This window comes from Andrographis paniculata, unplaced genomic scaffold, assembly GCF_009805555.1.
Source record: "Andrographis paniculata isolate CXL003 unplaced genomic scaffold, ASM980555v1 Contig30END, whole genome shotgun sequence".
Taxonomy (NCBI): domain Eukaryota; kingdom Viridiplantae; phylum Streptophyta; class Magnoliopsida; order Lamiales; family Acanthaceae; genus Andrographis; species Andrographis paniculata.
Window position 1 is genome coordinate 936,857 of NW_026137563.1, and position 20,493 is coordinate 957,349.

Below are 20,493 nucleotides of genomic sequence, written 5' to 3' on the forward strand. Positions count from 1 at the left end.
TATATCCCATATTCTTTTATCCCCTCACATCGTCCAAATAAAAAAAATAAAATATATATTTTTTTCTCAATTATATCACCTAATTTTTAAATTATTATACTTAATACTATCCACTTAAAAACTTGTGTCAAAAATAAATGTTGCACTTTTTTTGGGACAGAGAGGGGCGGAAGGATTACTAAAAAGCAAAACGGAAGCTCAATTTTATGAGGATCAATCATATTTCTTCTTTTTATACATCCTTTTTCAGTTCGTATCCATTTATTAATTTTATTTTCTCACACATTTAGCGGTGGTATATATCATTATTTTAGTCTATATATATATATTATATTCATACATATTCAGCGGTGGTATATATTATTATTTTAGTTTATATATATAGTAGAGTTTAGTTACTCTACTGTCAATATATATCACCTTCCGCTGTATGTATTTAAATTTTTTTATTATATTAATTTTTTATTTTAAAAATACATATGACGGAAACTAATTGTCGTAACAGAAGGAGCACGATACATTGGATAGGTAACTGAATCAGTGTAGCAAAGTTGTTTCTTTTTTTTTTTTCTTATGTTTAAATTCAATTTTTTTTCTTTTTTTTTTTTTTAATTATACATACTTGTCGACTCAAAATTGGATAAAAGAGGAAAAATATCCTTTTTAAAATAAGTTGTTAGAATTATTTTATCAAAATGGGTGCTCTATATCGAGAAAAGATGACGTCAAATACTATTCAAAATTGCAGGTACCCCAAATTACCAGAATGCCCACCCCTACAGCCATAATATATACGACATACAGAAACTTGCAGCAATATAGTGGAGTATAAATTTACATTGCTGCAATTAACCATACTTTATAATTTAACATGGAAAAGGAAACCGACGATCATTCTGGAGATCCGAAAGAGCAGAACAGCCAGTGGGCGGCCATCGACAGGCTACCTACCTCTCGACGGCTGAGATGTTCTCTGCTCGAAGGCAATATCGTAGACGTCTCCAAGCTTGCCGCCGCCGACAAGCATCTGCTCCTTGCGAAGCTCCTCAACCACATCCAGAACGGCAACCTCCGACTGCTGGAGAAAATCAGATGCAGAATCGATAGGTGAAGTTCCGCGACACACGCACATATACAAATACGTTATACGTATATATATATATGTATATATTTGATATTTTGAGTTGAGTTGATTGCACGAATTTCAGTGGCGGCGGACTGAGACAGAGCTCCGCGACGGCGCCGATTGAAGTTAGGTTTAGCAATCTCAGCGTGGAAGCTGAATGTCAGGTGGTGTACGGTCAATCGCTCCCTACGCTTTGGAATTCCCTCACAAACGTGTTCCGGGTCAGTCTCACCCGGACCCGACCCGACCTGCTTATGCTTTCATTTTATTATTTTATTAATTTCTAAAGTGTGGTTATTTTGGATGAATTTAAAAATAAATTGATTAAGTTTAATATTAAAATAATATTTTATAAATAAACATAGTTGAAATAATAAACTTTAAAAAGAAAAAAAAAACACATATATGTTGGCATATGTTTTAATTTTAATTAATAATTTTTATATTAAAAAATCAAGCCTTCTATAATAGATTATTATTACTATAGATGTAGTATAGAATTATTCAGTCAGGTTGAATTGATTTGTTTGTATATAATTAATCAAACTTCGTATACTAACTTAAGTATGAATAAATTTGATAAAATTAACAAATGAAATAGAGACGTGATTATCTGCAAAAAGTAATGAAAAATTAGAAAATGTTGAAATAGCATTTTAATGTTATTATAACATAATTTGCAAGTTTGAGTTATTGTTAACAAATAATTAAGTTAAAAAAAAAAATGATATAATTTAGCCGTGTGTTTGTTTCAAATAAAAAATTTAATTTAATATATTATTTATTTTTTAAAAAATATATCACATTAAAATATTATTTAAATTTTGATAATTCAAATATTTATATATTATAAATTAATAATATTTTAATATTTTTTTATTGTTTTTTATAAGATAGAAATATTTATATAAAAAATATAATAAATAAAATAGCACTAAGGTAATAATAGTGATAGTATTATTATATTTTAATCAAAATATATTAATATGAACTGAAAGTACGACTCATGTCTTTCGGCTCGAGTCGAATTTTACTGGTGTGGACTTTGATCGAATCGGCTCGGCTCGGCTCGGACGAACTCGAACAGATAAACATATATAACAAGAGTCACAAGACCAGCGTTTCTTCTCACAACATTCAAATGCACGATGAACAATTTTGCTTACCTTCAGGGTCACAGATAATTCTCTTTGAGGATGATCATCTCTGTCAATGGCAGAAAAAACTTGGTGAAGAATTAGGCTTTGGAATTGCTGTTACTCTGAGAATCTCATTCATTACATACGTGGCTATTTGTAACTGTTGTTAATGCATTTGGCGGGGGTTTGAAAACTGTGTTAGTGTTTGGCAGAATGCAGGCAGATTTCTTGGTTTCCCGTCGCGAGAGGCACAGATAAACATAATACACGATGTTAGTGGTATCATCAAGCCAGGAAGGTAATCATCGAAGAGGAAATTGAAGAATTCGTTCGTATAGTATTAGTTTCGAACTTTATCTCATTTTTTTTTTGAAACTAACCATAAGTTTGGTGTGTTCGATTGTTTGATTGTGCGATACAACTGCTGGCTTCTACTGAGTAACTTAAGTTAGCATGTCCTTAATGCAGATTGGCTTTATTACTTGGTCCTCCCGGGTGTGGGAAGAGTACACTCTTGAAAGCTCTTTCTGGAAACTTGAGCAAATCACTCAAGGTGCTATTGTCTGCTTCTATTGTTTTGATGTTTTTTAGACGCATTTCTGCAGGTGTACTTAGTTTTTGGGATAGCATAGAATTGATTGATTGATTTACCATGGCTATTTATTTACGATGAAGTATGAGCTGCAAATTATAATTTAGTATAAAATGAGGATAGATTAACCCAACATCATATCTTTTCCATAGATAGGTGGGAATGGTATTCAGAGCTAGTTTCGCAGAGAGGAAAGATATTAAGATATGCTTGGTGGCTTTCCTTTTTATAAATATGCTGTGGTTTTTTCATGAGTCTGAACCTTACTAATGATATGGCTTAGACATTGTGTAGGTTTATTGCTGACCGGTATTGAAGTGTCCATTTTTTGAGATAGATTTAATAGTATACTACCGGCAGTGAGTCGGCCAAGTTGGTCTTAGTCCCCTGGAGCTATGGCAAAACAGACATGTTGTGTTGTTTTCATTCTATTTTCCTTCAGGGAATTGACAGTTCTGCACTTTCTAGTTTTTGTAATTCAGCAAGGGATGTGTTAAGGCAAGTTCAGAGAGCTATGACTAGAAGGATTATCCTTTGTGTCGATCTTGCGGAAAAGTTGGATTGAATTATGGAACTAGTGATGAAAGGAGTTATCTTATAAAACTTAATTTTGATCTGATTAATGGTGGATCTGCTATTATCATTTGATTGTTTATTTGATTTATAATACTTTTGAATGGCTCTTTCGGTGGTTTTATAACCTCACTGAAAGTTTACTATAATATTCATCATAAAAGAATATCTCATTTAAATTTCAGGTTTCTGGTGAGGTTTCATACAATGGATACAGACTCGAAGAATTTGTAGCACAAAAAGTTTCAGCCTACGTAAGCCAGTATGATCAGCATATCCCTGATCTTACTGTCAGGGAAACACTTGATTTTTCATCTCTCTGTCAGGGGGTTGGAAATAGAGCAGGTTTGTTATTCTCTACTTAGAAACTAAATTCATGTTTCACTGTATATTCCAAAGATCAATGCATGATTAAAATTCTTGTCGTATATAGAGCTTCTGGCAGAACTCATCAGAAAGGAGAAAGAAGCGGGAATAGTTCCGGATCCAGATATAGATGTTTTCATGAAGGTATTTCCAATGTTTCACATTCCCAATCTTGATAAGCAAAACTCTATTCATTCAAATACATGGCTAGGGAACTGTAGATTTTTATGTAAAGGCAACTAAAAGCCAATTATCTTTCATTATCTTTTCTTTGACTTGAATGTGCAATGTAAAATTTATGCAGCTGCGAGAATATTTACTTCATTTTAATGGTTGATAATTATCATTTCATTTACTTTTTATGTTAAACATAAGCCCCCTATAAACTTGAGCTTTTATCAACAACCACTCAATGTAGAACACTTTATATATGAACAACCATATTATAGAAGAAGCAAGCAAATGGTAACTGTAAAAACCAAACATTAGGTGTGCCATGTGCCTGATTATATTACAATAAATAAATCAGTTCTTCACCTTTCTTTGTTGAATGCAAACTCACATGTGCTAGACCATGAGCCTGGCATGCTTTTATACAGGCAATTGCTGTGGAAGGACAGGGGACAAATCTTCAGACAGACTATATACTTAAGATAAATTCTTTCTTGATCTCTCAATCTTTTACAATATTTTATGCTAGAATACCTTATTTACGTTTACCATTCCCATTTATTACAGATTCTAGGCCTCGATGTATGTGCTGAAGTACTTGTTGGAGATGTCATGAGAAGAGGAATCTCTGGTGGTCAGAAGAAGAGACTGACCACGGGTAGTTTTATCCACTATTACCTGTACAACTTTTAGATAGTGTGTGCCTTATACATCTCAAGACATGAAAATGCAAACCTCAAGCATGACTATAATTTTTAAACTTAAAAGAATTTTCCTGCAGAATATGTGTGTAAAAGATCTAGCATCTAGATGTTTTTTTTATCAGGTGAGATGCTTGTTGGGCCAGAAAAGGTGTTATTTATGGACGAAATCTCAAATGGTTTAGACAGCTCAACAACATTTCAGATTGTCTCTTACCTCCAACAACTCGCGCACATCAATGGTGCTACAATACTTGTTTCTCTTCTCCAGCCAGCACCAGAAACCTTTAATCTCTTTGATGACATCATCCTAATGGCTGGGGGAAAGATTGTGTATCAAGGACCTCGAACTGATATTTTAGAATTTTTCGATGGTTGTGGATTTAAGTGTCCAACAAGGAAAGCGACGGCTGATTTTCTCCAAGAGGCAAGCACAGATAACATTCCCATTCTTGATATCTTATATTATTATGCATGATATTTACATATGCAGCTGGTTTCCAGATCATGTCAAGAAAAGATCAAGAGCAGTATTGGGTCAAAACTCAACAAAAATACAGTTATATTTCAGTTGAAATGTTATCAAGAAAATATAAAGAGTCCCCTCAGGGGAAGGAGCTTGGTATGGAGCTTGCTGTGCCATTTGACAAGTCCAAGCATAACCAGAATGCAATAAATTCTAGTGTTTACTCACTTCCTAAATGGGATCTTTTTAGAGCCTGTGCCTCAAGAGAATTTCTTCTCATGAAAAGGAACTACTTTGTGTATGTTTTCAAATCTGTTCAGGTTAGTTTCTCTATATTTTCTTCGTGTATGTTTCATGCATCGCAACAAACATCAAACAATACATGTTCATCTTATGTAAACTGACAACTGTTTGTTTGCAGCTTATCATTGTTGCATCTGTTACCATGACTGTTTTTTTGAGGAGTCATATGGGTGTTGATGTTCTCCATGCCAACTACTATTTGGGAGCTCTTTTTTATTCCCTAATTGTTATAGTTACTGATGCACTGCCTGAGCTTTCTATGACTGTTGAGAGACTCGGAGTTTTTTACAAACAGAGAGACTTATATTTCTATCCAGCGTGGGCTTATGCAATTCCTACCACCCTTCTTAAGATTCCTCTTTCGTTGTTGGAGGCTGCACTGTGGACATCCTTTACTTACTATACTATTGGATACAGTCCAGAGGCTTGGAGGTCAAATATTACATGATATGATTTCTTAACATTTAGTCTAATAATCAATAATTTCTCTGAAAGGGTGATACTCTGCAATTTGTTTTCCAGGTTTTTTCGCCAAATGTTTTTATTTTTTGCTGTGCACTTTACCTCTATATCCATGTACCGCTTCGTGGCAGCAGCTTTCCGAACTGTGGTTGCATCTTCCATGGCTGGTGCTCTGTTGGTAATAACTGTTTTGTTGTTCGGTGGATTTATTATTCCAAAGCGTAAGTAGTTTTGAGTAACTGAATTTCCTTTAGCGACAACTTCCTGTAAAAAGATTCCATTTTTTTGATAATCGTTGCTTGCAGCATCCATGCCAATTTGGTTAAAGTGGGCCTTTTGGGTTTCACCTGTCTCATATGGGGAGATAGGCCTCTCAATAAATGAGTTTCTTGCTCCTAGATGGCAAAAGGTGAGAACACAATTCCATCTGTTGTTGGGTCTTTCTTTTTTATTTTAAATGATTGTGGTGGTTATTGATTTGTGTTTGTTAAAATCCTCCACAACTACATTTGAATGCAATCTATCTAGTAGCTTGAAATTGACAGTAGAGATTATTTTTACACAGATTTTATGTTGATTACTTTTCTTTGCCTTATGCAGCAATTGCCTGGGAATAAAACAATTGGAAATTTAATACTTGAAAACCGTGGATTGAACTTTGATGGGCATATGTTTTGGATATCGATTGTTGCTCTTCTGGGTTTTACATTACTCTTCAACACTTTCTTTGCATTGGTCTTAAGCTTCTATAAATGTGAGTTAATCTCTTACTCTTAAACGGTTAAACCTACATAACATTTGACATTGGCTTTAGCTAATCAGATCATACACTCTTTAATGCAGCTTTGGATGCCCGTGCTATTATTTCTTCTGAAAAACTCTGTGAGTCATGTGATAAAGTATTGGACAATAACAGCCATGCAAAGAAACAATTCAAACTCTCTCCCACAAGCACAAATGATAGATCTCACAGAGGTTTGAAATCTGCCCTATGTTTCCTTCTTGTTCATGATAGATATACGTTTATCGGAAGAAAGATTTGATGGTTTTTCGTACATGGTAACTTATTTCTATTACCTCAAGAATGTTTCAATATGTGTTGTAGGTACAATGGTTTTACCTTTTGAACCATTAAGTGTAGTGTTTCAGGATGTTCAGTACTATATTGAACCCCCTAAGGTAATGAAACAAATCTTCACGTGACATGCAAGAAGGATTTGTATGAAAAACCAACATTGCAATCGTGGCTCTGTTTTCACACTTTAGGCATTGAAGGAACGCGGCTTTGCTCAGAAGAGGCTTCAACTTCTTTGTGACATCACTGGTGCATTTAGACCTGGAGTTTTGACTGCTTTAATGGGTGTCAGTGGAGTGGGAAAAACAACACTTCTTGATGTTCTTTCTGGTAGAAAAACTAGTGGCACTGTTGAAGGAGTTATAAAAATTGGAGGCTATCCTAAAGTTCAAAAGACCTTCGCCAGGATTTCAGGTTACTGTGAACAAACTAATGTTCATAGTCCCCGAATCACCGTGGAAGAATCAGTTACTTTTTCTGCTTGGCTTCGTCTTCATCCTGATATTGATTCAAGGACAAAATCTGTAAGGCACCATTTTGTCAATGTTCAATCATTTGTGTGGATATATCTGCATTTCAGTTATATCAACATCATGTATCTTTTGTTGTAGGAGTTTGTGAGAGAAGTGCTTGAAATCATTGAGCTTGATGGAATTAAAAATGATTTAGTGGGCATCCCAGGAGTTGATGGCCTGTCAACTGAACAACGGAAGCGGTTGACAATTGCTGTGGAACTTGTTGCTAACCCATCTATAATCTTTATGGATGAACCCACAACTGGACTGGATGCTAGAGCAGCAGCAATCGTTATGCGGGCAGTCAAGAATGTTGCTGACACTGGGAGAACAATTGTTTGCACCATACACCAGCCAAGCATAGATATATTTGAAGCGTTTGATGAGGTATTTCTGTCACTTGACAAAGGGAGGGATTCGGTAAATTTAAATCATTGAAAACCTTTCTATGTTATATTCAAATTGAATAATAGAAGGTAAATTCACAATTTTGGGTCCTATTACGATTTGAAATTTTTATCTCCAACCAAGATGAATACATAAATTTTGATGAACTGCAACCTTAGTGTAAAATTTTCCAAACATGACTTTCATTCAGTTTTGATGAATATATATATATATATGTGTGTGTGTGTGTGAGTGTGTGGTGTGGGATAGGAATTAAAAATAGTTTAATTATGATAAAATCTTCAGTGATAATCAAATGTATATTATTTTTCCTGTAGAAGAACTAATTCAGCTATGGATAGCAGGATGTTGGAAACAATATATGCTAAACTGTTGGTGTCTATAAATGGCTTTCATCTTTCAGTTAACAAACATTATTAATGTGTTCTTTGTACCTCCAGTTACTACTTCTGAAAACCGGAGGACGCATGATCTATTGTGGCCCATTGGGTCATAATTCCTGTGATGTAATCCGGTACTTTGAGGTACACATATTGACCTAATGTGAGCATTCAGTTCTTTTTTAGCTTTGTATTCCTCACTTAATACTTGAACAGGGTATCTCTGGTGTGCCAAAAATTATAGACGATCGTAATCCAGCAACATGGATGTTGGAGGTCACTTCAGCTTCTTCTGAAGCTGATCTTGGCTTAGACTTCTTTCAAATTTACATGAATTCTGCTTTGCATGAGTAAGTACTATCTCTAACCTTCAACACTCAAAACCATGTTATTCCTGTGTAATAACCATCTGTTATCATTTGGTGAAGAGGCCAATTTTAAGTTTAAAATGGGATATGTCTGCACTTCTCCCTCTGCAGTTTTCACTTTTTACAAGAAATGATTTAAAACTACTTATTTAAATCTCTTGTATGAATTTTGTTCGTCATAATCTATATGATCCTCTTCCTTCATAGGAGTAACAAAGAGCTTGTGAGGAATTTGAGCACACCTAGTCCAGGGTCAAAAGATTTATATTTTCATAGCCCCTACTCTCAGAATGGTTTTGGACAATTCAAAACCTGCCTTTGGAAGCAGTATTGGTCTTATTGGAGAAGTCCTTCATACAATCTGATGCGCTTAATTTACATGATTGCTGCATCTTTTATTTACGGTTTCCTTTTTTGGGATCACGCCAAGAAAATGTAAGTATCATACGTTGCATAAAACTTCTCCAAATAATTTAGTTTGCTATCCTGTCTACAACTACTTAATACATGTCTCCTATGCCTAAATTTCCTCACTTCTTTTGTGCTAATTATTTATTAATTTACTGCTTTTACAGACAAAATCAACAGAGTTTATTCACTCTCCTCGGTGCAATGCACGGCGCAGCAATCTTCTGTGGCATTATCAATTCCAAAACAGTGCTAAAATACATCAGCACAGAGCGACCAGTTTTCTACAGAGAAAGATTTGCTGGGATGTATGCTTCATGGGCTTATTCTGCTGCACAGGTACCACATTTAATTGCCTTGATCTTTATCTACGACTTCAACATCTTGTCCACCGAGTAAAGTTTGATCAGAGCTTACTCTTCTCACAAGATTCTGATAATTACAGGTCATAATTGAGATTCCATACGTCTTAGCTCAAGCACTTGCATTCACAGTGATCACTTATCCAATGATCGGATACTATTGGTCAGCATATAAAGTGTTTTGGTATTTCTACTCTATATTCTGCACACTTCTGTACTTCACTTACCTTGGCATGCTGCTGATCGCAATCACCCCAAGCTTTTCCTTAGCTGCAATTTTGGAGTCTGCCTTCTACATGATGTTCCACTTGTTTTCTGGATTTCTGATTCCTCTCCCGGTAAGTATTACTTTTCGATTTCTTGACGAAATCCGGGATGTGTCATTCTTGTTATGCTAAATTTTAGGGTGAGATCAAGTTGAGTCTTATGCTGAGGTTGAATTTTGTTGATCGTGTATTTGTGCACTAGTCAGCAGAGGTTGGAGCCACATTAGGAACAGAGATATGAGTGTGTGTGTGTGTGTGTGTTTAAGGTTAAAGGTTATGGGGAAAAAGCATTGATAAATTGTGGGTTGTTGTTGATTGAAACAGCAAATTCCCAAGTGGTGGGTGTGGTTTTACTATGTGGTTCCAACTTCTTGGTCGTTGAATGGGTTTTTCACTTCACAATTTGGAGACATGCAGCAGCAAGAAATCACAGTTTTGGGAGAGACCACCAACAAGAGAGTGGCAGTGGCAGTATTTGTTAGAGATTACTTTGGATTTGATTACCAAATGTTGCCCTTAGTGGGTGTAGTTTTGGGTTTATACCCACTTCTTTTAGCTTCTGCATTTGCTTATTGCATAGGCAACTTAAACTTCCAAAGGAGGTAGGTTGGTAGGCAAACCTCTACCTTTGTAGCCCTACCCTACCCCACCCCTCATTTGCAATTATAAAATAAACGATTAAATAAATTGACGATAAAATAGCTTGTAGTAATGTATTAACTTCTCAATCTTAATCTACTCAAGTAAAATATTATATTATATTGTTTAGTGTTTAAAATGGTGGCATGTGCCGCCAGTTTACACACCCACATATATCTATCCATCACAAACCCAATCCCACTCTTCATCAAATATTATACTATGTCCCTCTCTCTCTCTCTCTCTCTCTCTCTCTCTCTCTCTCTCTCTCTCTCTCTCTCTGTATGTATGTATATATATAAACTCCCACTCTCCCTCCACAAGACAACTTGCTAAAACCAACAATCTAACCCAAGAACAAACATCATTCTCTCTCTCTCCCTCTCTCAAAGAAACAAATGTATATGCTGTTTGTGTATGTATCCTCACTCCCTCCTATATTATAATAATAATAATATTAATAATAATAATAGTAATTGTAAAGAAAGGGAGAGGGAATGTTACTGTAGTTAGATGGGTGGATGGATCAGGGAATAGGAGGAGTGCGACGCCTAGGAATATTGTTGCTGTTAGAGAACAAGCTGACATTCCCCATCCAGAATAGGAACAGGATCAGGAGGCTTGCAGCCCCCACCCACATCCACTGCTGCAACACCTTCCTCTTGTTTCGACTCCGTAACGCCGGAGGGATACTGCTTTTCGACTTCCCACCCCCCCCACTGCTCTGCTGCTTTCCGCTCCACGGCCATTTTTTCTGCGCCTTTTTCGCTGTTGCATCCTTCACTTCAGAATCCCTGCTGATGATTTCTGGAGCGCTCTCTGAGCTCAGAGCTGTTTCACTGTTGTGGTTGTTAGTCTCGATGGGATTGCCATTGGCATCGCTCGTGGCAGCCTGCTTTCTTTCCTTCTTTCGCAGCCTCTTCTCCCTCTCCTGCATTGTTTTAATTCGATCTTGATTAGTAACTACTGGGTTCAATAATGATGATCATATGATAATTGCCGAACATATATATAATATAGGAGGATTTGGTTCTGTAAGAGTGAACCTTCTCTTTCTGTTCGGCCTCTTTCTGTAGCTTCAGCTCTGTTCTCATCTGTAGCTTCTCTGCTCGTCGTTTCTTCCTCTCGAGCGCCTCATTGGCCTTTGCCAGTGCCTCTAATCGACGCTGCTCCTTCAACTGCGCCTCAGCTTCCTCCCTTCTTGCTTCCTCAGCCTTCCTTATTGACTCAATTTCCTCTGCTGATTTCTTCGGCTCCTCCTCGTGTACCTCATTAGCAGCTTTTTCACCAAAAACACGAGCATGCCCGTTGTCCATCGCAGGTACAGGTGCAGGTTCAGGTGCGGGCACAGGGGCCGGGGTCTCCTTTTTCGCCACTTTGTGATTTTTGGGTTCTGATGGTTTTGGGAATGATTTACCATTTGAGGAGGCCGCAGTTTGGAGCTTTGTTTCTTGCTTTATCTCTGGTTTTGGAATTTTTGATGCATCGGCATCAAGCTTTACTGCTGGGATCGCATTGTCATTACGCTCGTCAGTGTAACTGGGCAGAATCACAGGCTGCTCATTTGGGCCAAGTGCACGGCCATCCAAAGTCCCCAGTCTCCTGATCGTACTCCTTGTATTGCACCGCATATACTCCTTGCGAAAATCAACGTCGGTGTTCCACATTTCCATAAAAATTTTCACCTACAAGAATGAGATGTGTTCGTATAGATAATGGTTCAGATATTATATGAATGAGTTGGAAACAGGAACTCAAAAACTTACATTTTCGGTGCATAAGCAATAAAGTGCCTCATTGTTTCCGCTAAATGCATAGTTATTGGCAATGGCTGCGGCATCCTTGTACTTGAAAAAGTGTTCATTCTGCAACATCAGGAATAATTAAGTTTGATTTCATTATAATTTCCTAACAGTTAGAACTTGCAATGCAGAAAAAGAAGAATTTGCAAGAATAGCATATTCTAAGTGAAGGACAAATGCCGTAATTTAACCAATGAAATATGACCAAGTAAAAGGGATTTATATTTTGACTGATCCTCATTCAATGTAAGGAAAATGGTTTGTATTTTTACTCCACATTATACAACGATGGAGTTTGCAGGTAGAATTCAATTGTTTAAGGAAAGCACTGCAGTGTTCCTTGCTCAAATGAAGCAAGGTTACTTGTGGAAAGAAAAACTACGTATAGGTTTAGTGCAAATAAGTTTCTTCTTGCTCTTAACTAATTATGCAAAGCGACGATATCAATATAGGGCATTAACTTCGACATAAAGCAAGGAAGTCTAGTTATCAGGTTCCAAAAATGGGCTAATTATTATTTTTGGATCTCTACAGAATCTCTAATTACACCATGATTGCTCATGTATAATTCATTGCCTATCTGTATCTTAACTAGTTTAGATTTTGCACTTCTATGATTTGATCTACAATAAAATTAAGGAAGAAAAAGGGTGCTTTGAAGATCCGATACCTTTTTGGAGAGCTCTTTCCTCAAACTCTGCAACTGAGCATAGGCTGATTGGCGAACATCATCTGCGGCTCTAAACTGAGCTTGGAGTTCCCTAACCTTTTTATTTTCATCATCATACTTCCTCCCCGCGTCCATGGCTGCAGACTCAGCTTTTAATACTTGATCTTTGAGTACATCAAGCTCCTTTCTCAGCGTCTGCAGGCACATGATGAATAAAAAATGTAACCAAATGGCAGCGGTGAATGACCTTCAGTTAACTACGCACAGTTACCTCTAATTGGAGTATAAATTGAGGTTTTCATTATCCATACCTTCAATCGCTCTTCAAGCTCTTCTCGCTGTTCAAGTGCGCGCTTGATTTCATCTTGGCTTCCCAAGTTGGAAGACAACTGTTCGCGTAGTTGCTTCAGTTGCTTGATATCACGGATGAGCTGTTTTTCTTCCTTCAAGGGAAGAGTCTCATGCTGAATCATGTGTTCCATATTTTGTATCTGTCGAGATGGACATTTTATCAATCCAACACAATCCATCTACTGCTGAAGAATCAAACTAAACTCTTATGTGCCAATGAAGAGCCAGAGACTTACCTGGCTATCAATATCTTCGATGGATAATGCATTCTTGGCTTTGTTAATCATGGTCTGCAGAGAATCTATTTCTATCCGCTTTGACCTTACAAGCTTTCGTGCACTTCTACCTTCTCCTTTAGCAAATTCATAATCGACACCATGAATTTGACTGCTGGCCTGCTGCAGAAACATCTGGTTAGTCCTTGACATACATAAAAGAAAAAAATAAGAAGGAAATCATTAAAGAACACTATCTTTCATACTCTTTTCTCTTGGATCTGAGCTTGAATGGCGTCCCTGATTTTCGTTTTATCATCAACATGTAGCTTTGCAAGCCTGATTTGTTCTCTAAGGTTGGCGTCATCGAATCTTGGAACCCTCACCAAAAAGTTGAATGGTTTTGTTTTACTCTTAATACTAGGCTCCTCTGTGGAGACTGTATTTGAAGTGGAACCCTCTGGCTCAGCAGCTCCGGAGATGTTATCACTGCTTGATTGTCTGTCACCCTCATTTTCTCCCAGCGTCAGGTTTTCTTTGACATCTTCTACTTCAAGTTCAGTGTTCGCTACACTTTCATCTCCAACATTAAATTTGTCTGAATTCTCTGTTCCGCTTGTGACAGACACCACATGAAGTTCAGGTTCTAGCTTCACATCAGAAGTTTCAGAAGTCCCATTGGCATCTTTTGCTAGTGAGATCACTTTCTCATGACCATCTCCGGAGGCAATATATGATTGAACATCTATGTCCATCTCAGTATTTGCTACACCCTCACTGACAACAGCAACACCATCTAAAACCTCTCTTGCCCATGATCCAGGCGCAGTACCAGACCTTTCTCCATTGCTTGCGGCAGACGAATTAAGAGCATTACCTTCAGTTTCCAAATCCATATTAAGTGCTTCTGATTCTACAGCAGTCTCGCTTTCTTGCAAGAACGCAGACTCTTGCCTACCCACTGCAGCACTATCCAATTGATTGCCCATGTTTTGCCCATCTTCTACTGCTGATGCAGAAGGGACTGCACAGTCATTTTCATTATTAAAGCTGTCTAAAACTTCTTCTTTAACGGTTTCACACACAGCAATCGACTTTTCTCCACTGCAGGTTGCATCACAGACACGACTCCCAGGCTCTAAAATCACATCACATTTTTCAGCTTTTACAGGGGATTCCTCTTCTTGCAAGATCACATTCTCACTGGTGCCAATTTCAGCAACAAGTAACTGATCACCCGTCTTTTGAACACCTTCCATTTCAGATACAGACTCCACTACAGTATTTTCAACAGTATAACTGTCTTCAATCTCTACTCTACATGAAGCTGACTCGCCATCAGTCTGGTCTCCACTGTTTATGGCATCATAGGTGTGAACATGAACCTCAGGTTCCAAAGTCCTATAGATTGCTGCAGGTTGGTCATCTGCAACAACAGATAGCACACTAGAAACTTCTGCTTCACCTGGAGCTTCACTATGTTGAAGTGTTGATTCCTTTTCTGTAAGAACTTCATGTGGTTCCTTTTCTGTGAGAACTCCATTAATTGTAGAATCAGATTCCGAGATTGTTTTAGCTGCAGTGCTCCTTGTCCAAGAGTTAGGATCTGGAACTCCATTCCCAATAATTTGTGCTACTGTTTCAATAGGTGCAGCTACAGAATTCTCATATTCAGTTTGAAGAGAATGAGCACTTGAAGTTGGAACACATTCAGTCATCAGAGAAGTATCATCAGTCCTGCTTTCCGCATGCACAGTTTCCAGAGGAATCACACTGCCATCAGGATGTTTGTCAGGTTCCTCCGATTGCTGAATACCACCAGCAGCAGGAGAAGCAAAGTGCTCTTCATTTTTTCCATCTACCGTGAGGTCACAAACAGATTCCATATTACTACTCACCACAGTTTCTGCTTCCGCTATCTGTTCTGACACACCCCGACAATCATTCTCCAGAGCAGTATCCAAATGGCATTGTTCATGCATATCTGAACCCATGGTTGCCATCGCTCCCTCATTACACACCTCTTCCTTGAATTCATGCACCTTCATATCCAATTCCAATGATGCTGGTGTAGGAACTTCTTGTCTTGCATCTTCCACCACTTCTCCAACAACTTTTTTCTCTTTCTCAGCTACTGGCACCAAATCTTCTGTGCTACAGTCAATTACATTCTCATCCACAACTTGAAAACTCTGATTTGCCTGCAATAACTCAGCTGAGCTTATTTCAGTATCACATTCATCCTTTCTATTTGGATCCTCATATCCAACTGTTGCGCTGCCAGAACAGTTGAAAGACAAAGACATAATTTTTAGATCCCCATTTTCCAGTGATTTTACAGCTGGGTCCAAGGCCCCGACTTGAGATTCCTGATACTCTAAGGTACCAGGAGTAGACTCAGATTTTATAAGATCATCATCGTCATATTTCTCCAGCTTAGCTAGACCTTCATTTTTCCCATTATCGTCCCCAAACTCCTGGGCAGCAACTTGACCCTGGCTTGAATCTTTAACATCTGAATGCTCAACCAAGTTAACTTCAGGTTCAACCGAGCTTTCAGATTTGTCAGTATGATTTTCCACAGAATCAGCAACAAGAGGTTGGAACCTGTGTTCTCTTTCATGCTGTCTGGTGCTATCATACTCCATTGAAGGATTCCCATTACACGGCTGGGCACTCCTTGTCATTCCTTCATCGACGGACTTGATTACTTCCCCAGTCACTGCATCGGGCCTTTCATTTTCAGAAATCGTATCTAGCTGTTTATCCTCAACCACAGCAGCATTCTCCTCAACAACCACATCCACATCACCGACAGCATCTTCATCCCGGAGTTCATCGGTCCCTGTGACAAATACATAGGATCTGTCGAGATCACTGGCTTGATTGTGGGCGCTGGAACCATTGCAGTCAGGGGTGCGCAAATCCTGGTGGGAACTCGAGCCCATTCCACATTGCTCTCCAACTCCAACCACCGACGCCTCCTTTGAAACTTCAATTTCCGACATCATAATCAGAAATCCCCCGGGGACAGATCAGATCAATATACCTGCAGAAGGCAACCCATATGACTACTGAGATGCAACAAGTCCAGTCTAACGTAAGATTTCCTAAAATTTCTACTTGCGTTTCCGAAAATAAAAGGCGAAACGGAAGCAAAAAGATTGACTAAATCCTCAGTGAACCCAGATTTGCCACAAATTTCTCTCCTTTATGAAATATTTGCTAAATCTCTTTCTGAATATTTTAAAGACGAACCCCTCTTTTTCCGGGATTTTCAACACCCACACCCCCCCCCCCCCCCCTCTCTCTCTCTCTCTCTCTCCCTCTCCTCTTCTCAAGTACAAATTGAAGGCGAGCGAACCTACGAACCTTAAAGCAAAAAGGTCAAGAAACAATTTTGTGTTCTTTTTCGGTGACACAAGGAAAAGAAAAGGGAAGAAACAATACCTTGAAAGATATATTATAATATTTTAAATTATTCTCATTTTTGCGTGATGCGATTGTTATTATTACTATTTAATAATAATCTTAATTCTATTTCCCTAATTACAAAATTATTACTATTTTCGTAAACGGCAACCTACACATTTTTAAATAGTCTTTTTCCTTTTCATAAACGAAGAAGGAATGCATAAGTTAAAATACATGCCCAGAAAGTATTACTGTTCACAAATCAGTAGTCCTTGTTTAACTACATCTATATGGCCTAGAAGCAGGAGGCAAATTCCATGTACAGCCATAAAAATTTAAATTTCAGTTTTAAGAGTAAGACGTTATAAATAACAAGTCAATATATATTTGACTTAGAATTTCAAGTATTTTTATTTGTGATAAAATTCTTGAGATATCAATCGAATATACATAGTTAATGATTTATATGATAATATATTCCTAAATATTCAATATAGGCCAGTGAAGAATTCGTAATTTAATTCACAGACCACATTAAACAGATTAATTCCAATTATTGAAAATATTGGAATGAAAAGAAAACTATATGTGATGTGGAATTCAATTGATCTTCATAATCTCATATGGGAACGCACTTTACAATGACATATATGTAATAATCTTTGCATATTTTTACTTTATGTTAAAATATATCTTTAAAAAAAAAGTATAGACAAAAAATATTATTGTTTAGACTTTGGATTACGTTTCGATATTAGGCTTTAATACACATTCAATGAAGGGTATTTTACAGTCAATCCCACATGAAATATCTGTACTATACTTGAATTTAAATTTTAAATACGTCCATACCTAAAAAAAGGGGAAAAAATAAATTCTTGAAAAGACAAAATTAAAAAATAACAATGGGCCTAGAGCGTGAGTGGTCGGCCCCTCCATCTCATGAGATCTTCGATTTTCTCACTGTAATGTTAACTTACAAATTTTGTGGGCATACTTACTTGAATATATATATATGTGTGTGTGTGTATGAAAATATGCAACTAATTTAGAAGGAAGAACCACCAGAGAAAAGATGGCACTCTTATGTAAACAAGTCTATAGTTTTAAATGTAATTGAATAATTAAGTTAGATACAATAGCTTTAACAACTAAGTATAATTTACTATGTATTTAACTTCAGCTTTGTTCAAAGTAGAGATCGATCAAGTTACGCTGCTACTCGACACGTTCATCTTACAGCTAGCTTCAAACTTTCGAGTAACGACAAAATGGAAATAATGAGAGCTATAACAAACAAATTCTACGATCCATTAAGTCGTTTATTTGTCGTATATGGTCTACGCAATCCAACTAGATCATCGGATATACGACATTTTTGTCCCAAGTATTTTAAGATGCTCAACAAGATCACGTCAAATTCATTCTCATATAACTTCAATTCACAAGTTGAAAAACATTTTAAAGTAGATCAAAGCTATTCTAATTACCACTATGAAGGCAGCTAACTAACCACTAATGCATAACAGTATGAGCTTCTAGAAATGATGCATTCCTACCTTAATTGATTAATCATATATCTTTAGAATATTTTCTTTCTTTCTTGTTTTGAAAAATCAAAGCAAGAGTTGGATTGCTTTTACGCATTATTTTGAGTTGAAATTGAGCAGGCTAGGATAGGATAGGATCGCTCCCCACCCCACCCCACCCCACCTATGCTAACACATATAGGTAGCCTTCCGAAAAGGATCTGTGTGTGGGCCACAACCCACAGAAAATTCATTCATTAATGGTGACTATTTTGGAGATTTCCCTATTCGTGCCGTCGATGGCATATGGCCTTTATTGCTTGCCATAGCCATGGAGAAACGAGGATGGCAAATGAAGAGGAAAGGGAAAAGGAAAAGGAAAAGCTAATATTGATTAATTAATTGTTCCTCCCTTCACGGCATAACAAATGCCCTCATACTCCCCTTGGGAATTACTCTTTCTAGAAATAGCCATAAACGGTTACGCAAACACCAAAACCTACACGTTTTCTGAGCAACAAAATTTGCTGGATCATTAACACACACGCAACCACACCAACAGCATTCAACTTGCAATTAAAAGTCAATCAACTCGGAGCAAAATTTTCGAACAAAAAAAACAATTAAATCAAAATTAAAGGCCAGCAATCAACCAACCGCATAGATGCACGAACGAAATTGAGGAAGATAATTGCATGAATCGGCAGATTAACTAGAAAGTAAAACGAAAGGAGAGTAAGTCGAGTCACTCACAGTAAAATGTAGGATCCGGCGAGCGGAATCTGGATCCGAGGAAAGCTTCGCAGATCAGAACCGATGGATCACCAAATCAGAACGAGGGAAATACGGTGTCGGCTGAATTCCTCCAAATATGTGCCGCGCAAATTAAATGTCGAAACCCCTCTCCCTTCAGCTCCCCACAAACAGCGACGGAGAGAGGGAGACGAGCGCAGAAACTCTGGAAATATGCAGAAGCGGCGGAGCGGTGGCGGAGGAATGGCGGTGATGCCGAAATGTGTCAAATTTTTTGTAGTGAATAGTTGGAACAGTGTGAAAAGGCTTTGGCTTAGATCTAAGTCCAGACTGTGTAAATAAATACATACACAAATCATATATATATATATATATAGAAAGAGAGAGAAAAGGATAAAGATTTTTTATTTATATATTTTAAAAAATCTTTTGGCCTTTCGGAATAAATTTATTCAAAATAAAATAAAAAAGCTACAGTATAAAAGCACAATCTACATTTATCTCTACGGATATTAAAGCAATAAATTCTGCTTTAATTTATGACAACATTTTTATTTTAAGGGTCAAAAGTGAGTTATAATACTATTAAATTTTATATTAATTTGGTGTGTTTTTAAATTTTTACAATTTTCTATTTTTTTTGCCAATATTTTTTTTCACTAATTTATATAATTTAAAAAATTATTACAGATATAAAAAAAAAAATTAATAAAATGATATAAAAATTACTGTTTTAAAACTATACCAAGAACGGATACAATAGGTTTGTTTTTTGTGGTATGATTTTCGTAAATATTATAAAAAATATAATATATATTATTTATTTAATAATTTAATATAAAATATTATTTTTATACTCCTTTTGTCTTGGTTCAAATCAGCTTTTAGGAATTTTACAGTAAATTAAAAAATAATAGTATTTTAGTAATTAGTGGAAGTATAAAAAGTTTTGAAAGTAATTATATGTGTAATGATATGTTTGTAATACAAATAAAAATTAAGTAGTATTTTGATACTGATGCATAATTACTTTTAAAATGATATTTTAAAATAAAACAAACAAAAAAGATAAAAATAGCATAAGTTGAGACGGAAAGTATTATCTATATAACTTTAAATATATCCATTTAAAAATACATCATATCATAATTGCATGATGATTTATATAAATAATTATTTACATTCTATTTCAAAATATTAATCTTTGGAAATATTTCTAAAGTTTATCAATTTTATAATATATATAATTGATTGAATATAAGATAATTTCAATAGATAGTATTGAAATATCTACATACCTTCCATATATTTAAGGGTTTTATGTAAATTTTTATATATAAATATATTTAGTTTTCTCATTTAATATTTAACTTTTTATATATTATATATAATAGTGCTTGGTTTTTTCTTTTATTTTAAGTATTATATTTTTATATTCA

The 20,493-nt window shown here is 36.3% G+C and overlaps 2 protein-coding genes across 4 annotated transcripts; one reads left to right on the forward strand and one right to left on the reverse strand.

Moving 5' to 3' along the window:
* Nucleotides 1-802: 802 nt before the first annotated feature.
* LOC127246953 (pleiotropic drug resistance protein 3-like) lies at nt 803-10,419 on the forward strand. 2 transcript variants are annotated; one of them, XM_051268630.1, is made up of 24 exons: nt 803-1,107; nt 1,209-1,347; nt 2,478-2,563; nt 2,734-2,818; nt 3,616-3,775; nt 3,864-3,940; nt 4,396-4,447; nt 4,533-4,625; nt 4,794-5,095; nt 5,173-5,454; nt 5,556-5,869; nt 5,960-6,120; nt 6,205-6,308; nt 6,500-6,653; nt 6,743-6,874; nt 7,005-7,078; nt 7,166-7,498; nt 7,586-7,876; nt 8,338-8,421; nt 8,494-8,627; nt 8,853-9,080; nt 9,221-9,392; nt 9,499-9,753; nt 10,006-10,419. In XM_051268630.1, exons 1-24 carry the CDS (start codon nt 872-874, stop codon nt 10,285-10,287), a joined length of 4,230 nt encoding a protein of 1,409 aa, XP_051124587.1. In that variant the 5' UTR covers nt 803-871; the 3' UTR covers nt 10,288-10,419. The 2 variants fall into 2 exon arrangements, with proteins under 2 accessions (XP_051124587.1, XP_051124588.1); XM_051268631.1 differs by lacking the exons at nt 803-1,107; nt 1,209-1,347 and adding an exon at nt 2,052-2,355.
* LOC127246952 (uncharacterized) lies at nt 10,412-19,398 on the reverse strand. 2 transcript variants are annotated; one of them, XM_051268629.1, is made up of 8 exons: nt 19,055-19,398; nt 13,625-16,407; nt 13,380-13,538; nt 13,104-13,283; nt 12,793-12,987; nt 12,087-12,185; nt 11,367-12,005; nt 10,412-11,251 (listed from the first exon to the last, which is right to left on the reverse strand). In XM_051268629.1, the coding sequence occupies exons 2-8, from the start codon at nt 16,367-16,369 to the stop codon at nt 10,847-10,849; spliced, it is 4,422 nt and encodes a 1,473-aa protein (XP_051124586.1). In that variant the 5' UTR covers nt 16,370-16,407; nt 19,055-19,398; the 3' UTR covers nt 10,412-10,846. The 2 variants fall into 2 exon arrangements, with proteins under 2 accessions (XP_051124586.1, XP_051124585.1); XM_051268628.1 differs by having other exon boundaries at nt 13,380-13,541.
* Between the last annotated feature and the right edge of the window lie 1,095 nt (nt 19,399-20,493).

Bases quoted from the DNA above. Each gene is read 5' to 3' on its own strand.
- LOC127246953 (XM_051268630.1), top strand. From the start codon at position 872: ATGGAAAAGGAAACCGACGATCATTCTGGAGATCCGAAAGAGCAGAAC. The intron at 3,941-4,395 runs GTATTTCCAATG...GCTTTTATACAG, and splicing joins ATATAGATGTTTTCATGAAG to GCAATTGCTGTGGAAGGACA. The intron at 9,393-9,498 runs GTACCACATTTA...TGATAATTACAG, and splicing joins GGGCTTATTCTGCTGCACAG to GTCATAATTGAGATTCCATA.
- LOC127246952 (XM_051268628.1), bottom strand. From the start codon at position 16,369: ATGATGTCGGAAATTGAAGTTTCAAAGGAGGCGTCGGTGGTTGGAGTT. The intron at 13,542-13,624 runs GTATGAAAGATA...ATGTTTCTGCAG, and splicing joins CTCAGATCCAAGAGAAAAGA to CAGGCCAGCAGTCAAATTCA. The intron at 12,988-13,103 runs GTATGGATAATG...ATGTGCCTGCAG, and splicing joins AGCTTGAAGAGCGATTGAAG to ACGCTGAGAAAGGAGCTTGA.